We start from the raw sequence: 12839 nt of genomic DNA on the forward strand, positions 1-12839 counted from the left end.
CTTAGGCAAAGGATTGTCAGCATCGCTCTAGTACACAGTTCCGTCTTCTCTTACCTGATGCCAGTCGTCTGGCCTGGGTGCCCTCTGAAAGTCTTCTCAGAGCTTACCCTCAGGAGTTGGCTGAAGACTCAGACTTCTGACTTATGGTTGGCATTGGCCTGGCTCTGCCTTCTCTCTTGATCGTTTGCCGCCTCCTGGCCTCAGATTTCCCTCCCCTTTTCTGTCATTACTGGTTCTCTGCCCACATCCCTGGTACATCTTTATTGGCTTCCATCCACTGCCCTCTGGAGCCCTCATCAGCACATGTCTTGCCCCAGATTATTTGCTGTGCCTTCTCTGTGTTTGTTCCCTGAGTCTCATAGCTCAGCTTACCCACAAGCTTACACATACCTACAGGGATGCTTGCTCACTGCCAGGTCTACAGCTGCCAAGGAGTTAATTCGTCTGAAATCCAGCCAGAGCTGACACATGCCTCTTCTTTGAGGTCTCCTGGAGTAGAATGAAAGGCACAAAATGGTCCATGAAACCTAATGCAGGATGAGATGATGTACATGAAAGGTCTTAAACTTAAAGCAGGACACATATACAAAGTATGGATGATATTAAGCATCAGTAATGTTGCAAATGCTATTCTAGCATATGAGTAGTAGCTGGCCAGGAGCCCCAGATGAAGGACAGAGATTGACCATGGACCTACAGATGAAATGTTTGCAAATCAGAAAATTCAAGATGTGTGAGAGGTCAGGACAAGGTGGGCAAGTGGGAAGGAAACTGTACAAAGAACAGAGGTCAGAGTTCATGACATAGCCAGGAGTCTGGAAAGGAGGAAGAGCTAATGGATTTCCTTCAGCAAGGCCTGTCATTTCTCCCCTACAAATATATCTAAAGAATCTGGCCACTTGTCACTGCCTCTATGACTACTGCCCTAGTCCAAAATACTATCGGCAGTATCTCCTATCTTGTCTCCCTGCTTCCACATTTGCTTCTTTACTGTCATTCTCAACACAACACCATGTCACTCTGCTAACAATGCTCTAATATTTTCCCACCCTTTGCAGGATAATAACACAAATAATTTGCCATGGCTTCCTACTGTCTACATATTTTGGTGATCTCTCTTACCCTCTAAAACTTATTCATCTGCCCCAGTTACCCTGTGCTTCTGACTGTTTCTTGATCCACCAAAGACATTCCTACCTCGTGACCTGCTTCACCCTCTACCTGGAGCCTCTTCCTCCAGGTGGCCACATTGTTCCCTCTCTCACTTCATTCAGGGACAAGCCAGATATCCCCTCAGAGAGGCCTTCCCTTGCTTCTCGTTCTTATGTTGCCCTCCCTGGCTCCATCACACTCTATCCTTTTCCTACCTGTATTTTATACAGCACTGAAATAAATATATATTAAATCATTAATTTATTGTCTGAGTTTCCTACTAACACAGAAGCTCCACGAGTATGGAAATTTTGTCTTGTCCCCCACTTGTACCATGACTTGCATTGTTGAATGAATGCATGAATAAATAAATAACAGATTTAAGACTCAGGCAATAAAGCTAGATACTGATTCAAGGGGGAAAGAGTTACCTTAATCTTGAGCTTTCTTGTGGTTCTCTGTGGACAAATACCTGCTCTCCAGAGTGACTAGCCTCAGGTTTGCAGTTGGAGGGCAGGAGAAGTCCACTTGCTAAGCCTCTGCCCATGTCAGTGCTGAGGTATTAAGTTAAGGGCTCAATGGGGAGGTTTCAGAGATGGAGACATTTTTCTTGATTTCTCCCTCCAGAGGCCCTGTTTCTGTTAGGCATGATTTCTTCAATCTCTGGGAAAAATTTCTCTTCATTATCTCCCCTCTCCCTTTAAGAACATCCTCAGCTAGCCCAAAGCTAGCAAGGTAGAACATTTACCACTTAGGGCAAGGTAAAACATTCTGTTGGGTGAGAGCATGGGTGCTAGGTGCTAACTGCACTTCTACATTTCCTTCCTCACTGTCTGATCTCAGACAAGGTAATGAAATTCCTCAGAGCCTAACCACTTCATCTGTAAAGGGGATAAAGGAAGAAAAGTGGTCCTGCATTGTAATACAATATTTGGCACAATGTTATATTTGGCCAGTGTCCAGCTGTTTATTGTTGTCAGCATCGTGAGTGCTAGAAAAAGCAGTTCTTATTTAGGGTGTCTCCTCAGAGTTCCAAGCTACTGAGTTTCTGAAACATTCATGTGCATACCTACCACCTGTGACAGTCTTGTTAAAATACAGATTTCATTCAGAAAGTAGGGGAGGGACCTGGGATTCTGCATTGCTGCCCAGCTCACAGGTGATGCTGCTGCTATAGACAGTTTGGGGTGGCCAGGCCCTGTACAGGGAAGGGCTGGGGGATAAAATACTGGCAAATGCATTTTCCTGATTTCGACCTTATAAAGGCAACCTAAAATTACCACATCCCAACCCAGAATAGCTGTGTTGCTCCCTATCACTTTCCCTGCTGGTGTCCCTGTGTTTAATTCTAACTGGACCCACCTTCTCTACCATTTCAATCCTGCAGTGACGACTCACATAAAGACATCCATTCCTGCAAGGAGGCTTCACTCTGAGCTGAGAAAAGAGATAGGAGGGTGGTTTCTCTTTTCCTTAAACCTGCTCCTGGGCTTCTATGGCTCTTGAACATATGGTCAGGCGCTTGTTTTCATGGCTGCTTAATGGTTTGTGAAGCAATTGCTGGAGGAAACATCACTGCAGCCAGCCAGGCCAGAGGGACAGAAGGACTCATGGGCCAATGTTATCTTTGCTAAGCACTGGGCCTATTCCTGCTTCTTTCCTCTCTCTGTCCAACAGTGACAGATGGCTTCCACATGGTTTGACCTACTGTTCATCCAGACTTGACCAGATAATCATCCATCAGCTGCCCTGTTGCCCCTGCCCCCAGCACCAAGAGGACACTGTTGTTTGTGGGAGGCAGAAGTTGGAAGTTTCATTTCAAGCTTATTCTATCTCGTGGCTGTTGTAATATAGTTTCAAGCATGGACAGTTCTTACTCCAGATGTTACCATCCCAGTGCCCATATGTTTTGAGGTGGGATCAGCAGGTTTACATGGTAATGTTAAACTAATTAATCATAAGCTGATGCTTTAACAGCTTTAGGACCCAAAGTGGGCTTAGCACTAGCAAAGATGTAAGTAATACATATGGTATTATTCAACTGAAGAAAGGTTAGCCTGAGCTTTCTCTATCACTCTGGCACAATCCCTTTGTTCTTGCTGATATTGAATGTTACTCACAAAGCCTCTGAACGTTGTATGGGAAAACCTCAAATGCTTCATCCCAAAGCTCTTTTTTGAGTATGGCAAAATAAGAAACAAGCTGTAGGACATGAGAAAAAAGTAACAATAAGCAGAGGGGTGACCCAGAGTGGGGATTAAGAGGCCTCGGTTCTGTGCCATTCGGCTTCTTTCTTTGTGGCTTTATACATCACTTGATTGATTTAACAAACAAGGTTTCTAAGTACCTGCTAGGTGGATTTTTAAAATATTTGGGTTAGAGGGTCCAGCTTTATGCAGGTTGCATATGAAGCGGGGAGCTGAGCTCTACCTTGAAGACCTGGCCCTTGTGTTTACTCACTCACACATTCACACTTTGGAAGCTTTGTGTTCTGTAATGATAACTAAGAGGAAGCCAAGGAAGTTCCATTAAAGTCCAGGGAGGAATTTGAAGCAGAGTTGTTTTGGCTATGTGCTAAAAGAAAAACTGCCTTTGGGGTAAGGGAAACCTAAAACACCACTACAGGGAGGAAGGTTGACTGGGGGCAAGGAGGTGACCCTGGCCCCTGGCCCCTGGTAAGCCTAGGCGTGCTCCAGCACAAGGAGCACAATGTGCAATACATGGTGTGCATCAGGATGCTCCCCCTTGAGGCTGGCACAGAACAGAGATGCTGCTGTTGATCAAAACTCGGAATTTCATTAAAATCCAAAGCACATTCTCTCAACTATCATCAGAGAAGCAAAATTTTCATCTTTTGAGAAAAAGGTTTATTTTGAAGGTGACAAAAGATAAGTACAAGTCAAGTCTTATAAAAAAGAAGATACTGCTGAATAACATTTTGGGACCACTTAAAAAAAAAAAAAACTTTTTCTGAGGAATCTCCACACTGCTTTCCAGAGTGGCTGCACTAATTTGCAGCCCCACCAGCAATGTATGAGTGTACCTTTCTCCCCACATCCTTGCCAACACCTGTTGTTGCTTGTATTCTTGATAATCGCCATTCTAATTGGGGTGAGAGGAAATCTTGAAAACTTGGAATGGAACCACCATTTGACCCAGCTATCCCACTCCTTGGCCTGTACCCAAAGGACTTAAAATCAGCATACTACAGAGATACAGCCACATCAATGTTCATAGCTGCTCAATTCACAATAGCCAGACTGTGGAACCAATCTAGAGGCCCTTCAATTGATGAATAGATAAAGAAACTGTGGCATATATATACAATGGAATATTACTCAGCCATAAAGAATGATAAAATTGTGGCATTTGCAGGCAAATGGATGAAATTGGAGAATATCATGCTAAGTGAGATAAGCCAATCTCAAAAAACCAAAGGACGAATGATCTCACTGATAAGTGGATGATGGCACATAATGGGGGGTGGGAGGGGTTAGTGTGTTAGGGTTAGAGTTAGGGTTAGGGAGGGGGGCAAGAATTGAGGAAAGACTGTATAGAGGGAAAAGAGGGGTGGGAGGGGTGGGGGAAGGGAAAAAATAACAGAATAAATCAAACAACATTACCCTATGTAAATTTATGATTACACAAATGGTATGCCTTTACTCCATGTACAAACAGAGAAACAACATGTATCCCATTTGTTTACAATAAAAAAAAAGAAAAAAAAGAAAAACTTTACCCAAGTCAAGAGAGTTGGAGAAATGTAGTTACAATGTTAATGGACTGTAACCTGGTCAAAAATATTAAAGATACATTATAATTATTTTTAAAGTAAAAATACCCCCAAACTCCTAGCATTATTTATAATGTGGGGGAAAAAAATCCAGAAATAACCTTTGTGCCTCCATAAGAAAAATGAGAGCCGGGGATGTAGCGCAGTGGTAGATTGTTTGCCTATGATGCATAAGGCTCTGGGTTGGATCCCTAGCACCACCACAAAAAAAAAAAAAAAAAAAAAAGGAAGAAGAAAGAGTTGGATAAAAGTAGGAGTTTGAACACAAATTCCTCTAGTCCTATCACATACACACCTGATGTTTTAGCTAACTTTGGTGGGGAGGGAGATTCCCTTCTGTGTAGTTTTAAGTATACATTTTCCCCTGATTATGAAAAACCAAACAAAAACCAAAACACAAAACTTTTCTATATACAAGAGACTAGAAGTGAGAGAAAGACCCTAAAGGAAAGTTCCCACCACCATGCATAACTGGTACAACCTAAGTGCTCCATAACTAATAACATTTAGTTGTGTGTCCCTAGTGTGCATGTTTTTCTCAGCTGAGGCATGACTGTTTATGTATTTTGTCCATAGTATTTTGATTTAACATTCTATTTTCATCTGCTCTGAATGGTTTTGCTGAGTACCTTGGCCCTCAGCCATTGGTTTGCCTGGCCTCCCTTGGCTTTAGGATCTGGAGAGTCAAGTTCTCCAGGGCTTATCAAGAGAACCGCTCTGCTTGAGGCAAAGTGTCCCTGAATTGGTGATTGTGCCTCACCTCCTGTGGTGATCTAACAGATCACAACCTTCATTTTCATTTCATAGTAATGATTAAAAAGCTGTAGCCCCATTAACTGGAATGAAATTGAGAACCCTGTGCTCAGGACTCATTCCTCGCAGAATAGAACAGCTCTTTGATGGCTTCCCTATGCCTTGAAACCACATTGCCCCAAAATGAAGGGCCCTACACTCAGCATGGGGAACAGGTTTCTACAATCTTTTGCAACCTAGTCCCAGGTAACCAGAGGATCTGTGCCCTAGTATGAGGACAAGACGTTCCCATTTGTAGGTGCTCTGGATATAGATAACACATGCTAAGGCAAGCAAGTGCCTCAAGAAATCTACCCCAAGGGGCAAAGACCCCTGTTTTTCCAACTTAAGGTAGAGAAGGACATGATGTTGAAAGAGCATGACTCAAAACTCGAGCCATTAGTTAATCCAGAATTTTCTGAACCATCTGGGTCAAGGAAAACCTTGTGGATCATTCAGGGCTCCAGCCCCTTAACCCCTGGGGGACAGGCATCTGCCGGAAGAGGCATGTGGTTAAGTAGGGTAGGAGCCTGACAGGCAGCTAGGACAGCCCTGACAATTGTTGGACTGGGACACGTGTGGCAGACCCTGTGGAAAGGGCCTTTTCCCAGGACTAGTAGGGGACATTGTGACCTGCTCTCTGTGAAATACAATGGGACTTTGGACTATTTCCATAAAATCTGTTGGAATAGCTGTTGGATAGACTTTTCTTTTTGTAGTACTTTTTACTAATAATTTCACAACTTGGAGTTTTAACGCCAGTCTGTTGGTACTGGATAAAGGAAAATATATGACTTTCATTGCAGTTATGGTTATATGCCGGGTAGCTGACTCTGTGCTTATATTATCCCACGTGACTCACAGAGAGACATTCTGATTCAGGGTGGGGACCTGTGACCACAGAAATGTAAAGTTTATCTCTGCTTTTAGAGTAAAAGCGAATGAGATTCAAATAACACACCCACTTGGCAATGATCTCTTACAATCAACCCCTACCATGATCTTAAGGTTACCAGAATCATAGTTTGCATCAAACAGTTGTTTCTAAAAGAACCAGTATCTCTTCAGATTATAGCAAGAAGAAACCTCACTGAAGAGAAACTTTGCCTTTGCCTTTACGTGTGTGTGTGTGTGTGTGTGTGTGTGTGTGTGTGTGTAGCCAGTTAGGGTAAGTCAGGAACCAGCTTCAAAGTGGGAGCCCTTTTGGGCAGGGTTGAAAGCTATCAAGATTGTGCCAAGTAGTTCTTTCAATTGATTGCAGCATGAGGCAAGGCCTTGGAAGAAGGGGCCCTCCATCCTGTCATCTCTAGTTAACGACTTTGGCAACACAACAAGAAAATGGAGAATGTTTTAGGTAGCAAGAGTGGGAGCATGGTGACAATACCTGAGGGTTTTGAGTTAGTACAATTTTACTGGAATTTAGTTATTTTTCCTGCTTGTGACCGAAATGATGGATGACAGACTTTGAGGGAGGTGAGATGGGTGGATGATTTGGTAGACTGTGCTGCAGGTGTGTTGCATTCTGCAGGCTAGACCATAGCTACAGATTGGGCCATGCCACACTTCGAATAATAATAATAATAATAATTAATAGCACTGCATATGCATTAGGAATCTAAATTTTAATAAAGCAGTTTTAAAGCAAGGACTTAAGAAGATGCTCATCAAACCAGAATTATTAGTAGTTACTTTTTTTTTTTTTTTTTCCTTTTTGGCCAGGGAAGGTGGTTAGTGTGAGTAGCTTAACCCAGGGAAAGGGCCTGAAGAGGAGGGAGGGAGAGAAGGGCAGCTAGTCCTTGGTCACCTGGAGCCTGACAGGGTACCCACACTGCAGGGCAGTGAGCAGAGCCAGGATGAGGTGCTGAGGCATGCAAGACAGGACTGTGTGTACCTCTGGGTGGACAGGACTACTGTCCTTGCCTCCTGGGCACTGCTTACTCTGAGATCACTTAGTCACGCTCTCTCCTCACTCCTTCCTCACCTCATTTTCAGGTGAGGAAACCAAGCTACATCTTAAGTGAATGCCAGACCTGGAACCAGAGCTCATGTCTCTTGACTCCTGGCCCAGTGGCTTGATGCCCTTGACTGATGGGCAGCTCTGCTGATGGAAAGGCATTTGAGGCTGGCAGGGAAGAATGAGGGAACCAGGCAGATGGGAAAGGGTGGAGGGGCAGCTGGTAGAAAATAGCCATTCCTGCTGGCTATGTCCCAAGGACAAACAACTCCCAAATGTTCTTTAACAGAAGCATAAACAGTCACACAGAACCACTTGATGGACTGACCAAAGACCACAAAATGTCACTTATGCCTAGCAACTAAGCACCCCTACTTATTCACATTCTTTATCTATTTGTTGACCTCGCTCTTTCCTTTTAAGCCATTGGAGACCTTCCCTGCCATTCTTCCCTTTTCATTTGGTTTGTGACTGTCCTCATTCTCGAAGACAACTGCAGTTCAGAATCTACCTGCCATTCTTCTCAAGTTCTAGAGTAAAAAAATGAAGAAGCCACCAGGGTGTTGTAATAGTCTGAAAAGAAGCTATAGGGAGGAACAATGAGCAACTGCATGAGTCACATTCTATCCATCTCTCTATGGTGAGGAAGGCTGCCTCGCTTCTTTTGTGAAACATAATTATTTGTTAGTTTTAATAAGACATTTCCCTGCCCACTAATAAGCAAACACGAAAGCATTTACTGTGCTGGTCTCCAAAATGAAGGGTAAGCTTGGTCTGTTTGTTTTTAGTGTTCATCTACTGACCACAGACTTGAGGGTTAAAGGGAACCTGGGAGAGCTGCCACCTCCCTAACCCCTCCAGTGAATGCATAAGCACAGGAAGCCCCTTTCTAGCATCCTAGCTAGTGGCTCAGATCCCTTCCCTCTGAGTTTTCACAGTGACTTACTTCTACCTCTTTGGAAGCTTTTACTCATTTTGCTTTAAATTATAGTTATTTGAGGATCTGTCTAAGTCTCAGCTGTGAGCTCCTGAGGGCAAAGGGGTGGGTGTGCAGGAATCCTGTCTCAACCCTCTTTGATCTCCCACAGCCCCCAACACAGAGCCTGGCCCACTTCTCCATAAATATTTGAGTGAGTGACAAGCTGTTAACAGGCAGCCACAGTGGGATATCTCTAATAGCCAGGAAGTTCACCTCCCTCTGTTCCCTGGGTGGGAGGAGACTGTAAACAGGTGGTGAGGAGAACAGGCCAGCGGCCCTAGGATGCTCCTGGGGACAGGATGATGCCCTGCTCTTACTGCTTTTCTTGAATCCCATCTGGCCAGAGCTGTATATAAGGCCTTTCTCCAGGACAGGAAAACCCGACACCACAGACAGGTCTGGACAAATGTTGATAGGGTCCAGAATTTTAACCCAGTCAGGGAGAACAACTCTATCAGACACTGTCTGTGTCCCACCTGTACCACTCAGCCAGTCCTGGAGGTCATTCACAGATGATAACCATGTTACACCTTCCAGTATTTCTCTGTCCTGGTCACTCTCTGAGCTTGGGAGTGTGCTTGGCCTGTGTGTGGGTCACTATGGAAATTTGGGGGGCCTTACCCCAGGAGGGACCTTCAGTCAATGAGCAATGGGATCTAGTACATGAATACCAATTCTCCACCCCTCTGCGGGACACCTTGGAAGTATGTTTTATAGTGTTTTCTCAAAAAATTTCTGGAGGGAGTGAACCCCATCTGTTCAGAGCACTAACCCAGCAAGCAGTACATCCTTTATTCCCCCCCACCCCCACACATAGTTCTTTTCTGTGTCTTCCTCTCTCCCTCACCGTGCTTCCTGGAAATATGCCTATGTCATCTATCTGCCCCAAGTACTTTTCTTATCTCAAGGTCTGCTTTGGGAAGAACCCAAACTAAGGCAATGATAGAAGCAGGAAATTTGGGAAAGGGGGTTCAATGTTTTCCTCTAGAAGGTAAAACTATTAAAATCATCACATGCCTTTTTCTCTTGTTCCCTTTTCTAAATACAGTGTTGTTTTTTTCCCTGTCAGTTCTATAAATAGAGTTTAATTTTCGGAAGAATTTGTGTTCTAACTCAGAAATAGGGCTGATAATGACTCCCTAGTCTTTGAAGGGTAGTTATTTCACATAACGATGGTCAGTAATATTCTAGCTCTGTTACAGAAATGTACTGTGTGTGGAAGGTCTCACACCAGGCTAAAAATAGAGACGGCGCATGGGGGTCATTAGACTTCAGGATGGATTTGTGTTTAAGTACCTCACTTAACCTCTTAAGCTTCCACAGGGACCTTTTAGATTAAGTGAGACCTCGTCAACCTGGCCCAGGTTTGGGACGGAGCGCTTGGAGGCTGGGAACAGCTAAGATGAATGGGGACCATGAGGGAAGTGGGAGAGGAAAATAAAGAACCTTCATTAAGCCTACCCAGTATTAATGAACTATACCTGAGCTAATAGGGCCGAGAGAAAATGCTGTTGCTGAAGAATATTTATTATCATTTGAGAAGATTTACAATAAGGAGTGAAGGTGTGTGAATAACCTACCTCCCTGGCCCTTCTTCAGGCAGACATGGTGTGATTCAGAGATGCTCCCTGTGGATGCCACAATATTAACTTGATTCTTTTGATACTTCAGACAATTTATAGAAGGCAGCAGTTAAAAATAACCAGGATCACTACCGTCTTAGGTTTGTGGGGGTTTTATTTTGTCTTGTTCCTTGCTGGAGGGTTTTTTGCTGCTCTGGTAGGAAACAACACACATGTTCATGAATTTTTAATTGGCAAGCAAAGATGAGAATGAATGTAAACAAAACACAAAACAAAAGGAAACAGAGGGTCAAGAGAGTCCCCATAAGTGCTTTTTGGAGTAACCACAGATGCTGTCTGGGATCAGGTGGAGAAGTGTTCCCAATTCCAGCAGTGATAAGGGGGTCCAAGATCTTATTTTTAGCATGGAAAAATGTGACTCCACATGCTATGTTTATGTACACCCTGACTGATGGCCAGTGACTCAGCTCTTTTGGCAGGGGCTGTGGGGTGTGGGGTGGACATGGAGGATGGGAGAGGCGTCTTTGGTCTGTTACAGAGAGATGTAGAATTACCATGTCTTGTGTGCTGTCTTTGGTGAGCACCGCTGCCATATTGTAGGTAGTGGTAATGTCCTGGGTGCATCTCTCTCCTGAGTAAGAGAGACGTCTTTGCCTCCTTCAGCTTAAAACCTAGTCTGATCCACTGTTTCCAGAGTGCTCTCAGAAGGATTGTGCCGTCCCTCTAGAGTGACCTCTTAAGATGTGATGATCACATAAGCTATTCCATACAAAGTGCCTGAATTAATGTGTATTAATAGTTACCACAGAATCTGTGCCAGTTCCCCAGAAGGAGAGGTCTCAGTTACTGTCCCTGCCATTTGCCAGGATTTTCTAGCATAGAGAATAACCTACCTTGTGTTCGCAACAGTTATACCAATATGGTACATCAACCTCTCTCAAACTTTTTTGTTTTAGGTAACCTCCTCCCTGCAAAACACTCCCACTCCTCATGTGCCTGATAGATGTCTTCTCAGCCTGCCCCACTAAGCATCCACTCTCCTTTGCTTTCCAGAATGCCTATGTCAATATCAACCGCATCATGTCTGTGGCTTCCCGCCTCTCTGAGGCTGGCCATTATGCCTCCCAGCAAATCAAGCAGATCTCCACACAGCTGGACCAGGAGTGGAAGAGCTTCGCCGCTGCCCTGGATGAACGCAGCACTATCCTGGCCATGTCTGCCGTGTTCCATCAGAAGGCTGAACAGGTGAGGTCTAGAGATCTGCAGTGGCTGACGGAGGTGGGAGGAGAGCTGAAGCCCAGGATGGCAGGGTGGGGGCACAAACACTTTCTCCATAGAAATCCCCTGCTATCTTTTTGAAATACTCAAGGCCCTGCTGAACAACTGCAACGGGAACTTGTGTTCTACCTTTTCAGAGCCTCTGTGTTCACAAAGAAACTTATTAGCTCTTGGTGGCCTTGCTTCTCATACAGATAAAAGGAGACCCAGAGCCTGTTCACGTTCTGCTTGGTAGTTTATGGTTGGGCATATGTGTGCACGTGTGTGCGCGTGCGTGTGCGTGTATTGACTGTCTATGTGGCACATTCTCTGAGCAGAGACCAAAGGGATGAATGTCCAGTGATCATTGAGTACTGAGAAGAGGGGAAACTAATTTTACATGAAACATTTGTTATGGATAATAATAATACAATGCATAGAAATAATAGTTACTATTGCCATTTACTTACTAAGTGGCTGAGTGTTGGCCAGTGACCTTATTAACCCATTTTACAGAGAGGAGCACTAGAGCACAGATTAAGTGACCGACCTAAGAACCTATGATATGTTGAGTCTGGTTCAGACCAGCTCATGGAGAGCCAGTTATTAAGTTTTGAGGAATTTTATGAGCTATGTAAAACTAAATCATATAAATTTATAATTATGTTGTATTAAAAGCAAAGGTTAGTAAATATTCAAAACTCATAATTTCTTGATTATTTTGCTGTGTTTAGTTATTATGGGTGTTCTCGAGGTTATTTTTACCTATTTTTTTTTTTTATGGGAGAAATCCTACTCAATTACATACTGCTGGTCATCTCTTTCTACTGCACATTCAGTGATGTCACACTGGTAGCTTAAAATGACTGTGGTAGGAGTTTTATACCATAGAAGCATCACATGCTGCAAACCAGGGCTTGATTTATGGCTTTGTTGATTGTGTATGGTCTTAAGAAAATGAGGGAGAAATGTTTAAAAATAAACGCTTGATTTAAAAACAGTGTCCTGTCTGTAGTTGTTAAATTGTAGCACACAGGTCAAGTGCCCCTGAGTTCAACCCCTTGGTACTTGGTACCCCCCACCAAAAAAAAAAAAAGATGAAAGACATATTCTTCTTATATTCATAAACCATCATTCAATTCAGCAGTCACTCACATCATTGATGGACAAGAGATGTGCTGACGTAAGTCTTAGATGTTTTCACTTTTGCTTTACTCTTTAATGTAAGTGAAAATATCACCCAATATATTGGTGTCAGAACTCAAGTTTATCCATTGCAACCGTAGGTTGACTGTATTCAAGAATTCAACCAAACCATCCTGTAGAAAA

The 12839-nt window shown here is 43.6% G+C and overlaps 1 protein-coding gene across 22 annotated transcripts in view; it reads left to right on the forward strand.

Annotated features, from left to right (window-relative positions):
• Positions 1–12839, forward strand: part of KALRN (kalirin RhoGEF kinase) — a 647130-nt gene that overhangs the window by 260722 nt on the left and 373569 nt on the right. For all 22 annotated transcript variants that reach the window (XM_079156104.1, XM_079156093.1, XM_079156099.1 and 19 more), the window contains exon 7: positions 11307–11498. In XM_079156104.1, coding sequence (XP_079012230.1) covers positions 11307–11498 — 192 coding nt within the window. The remainder of the gene's footprint in view (positions 1–11306; positions 11499–12839) is intronic.

This window comes from Sciurus vulgaris, assembly GCF_902686455.1.
Source record: "Sciurus vulgaris genome assembly, chromosome: 10".
In the NCBI taxonomy this organism is placed as follows: Eukaryota; Metazoa; Chordata; class Mammalia; order Rodentia; family Sciuridae; genus Sciurus; species Sciurus vulgaris.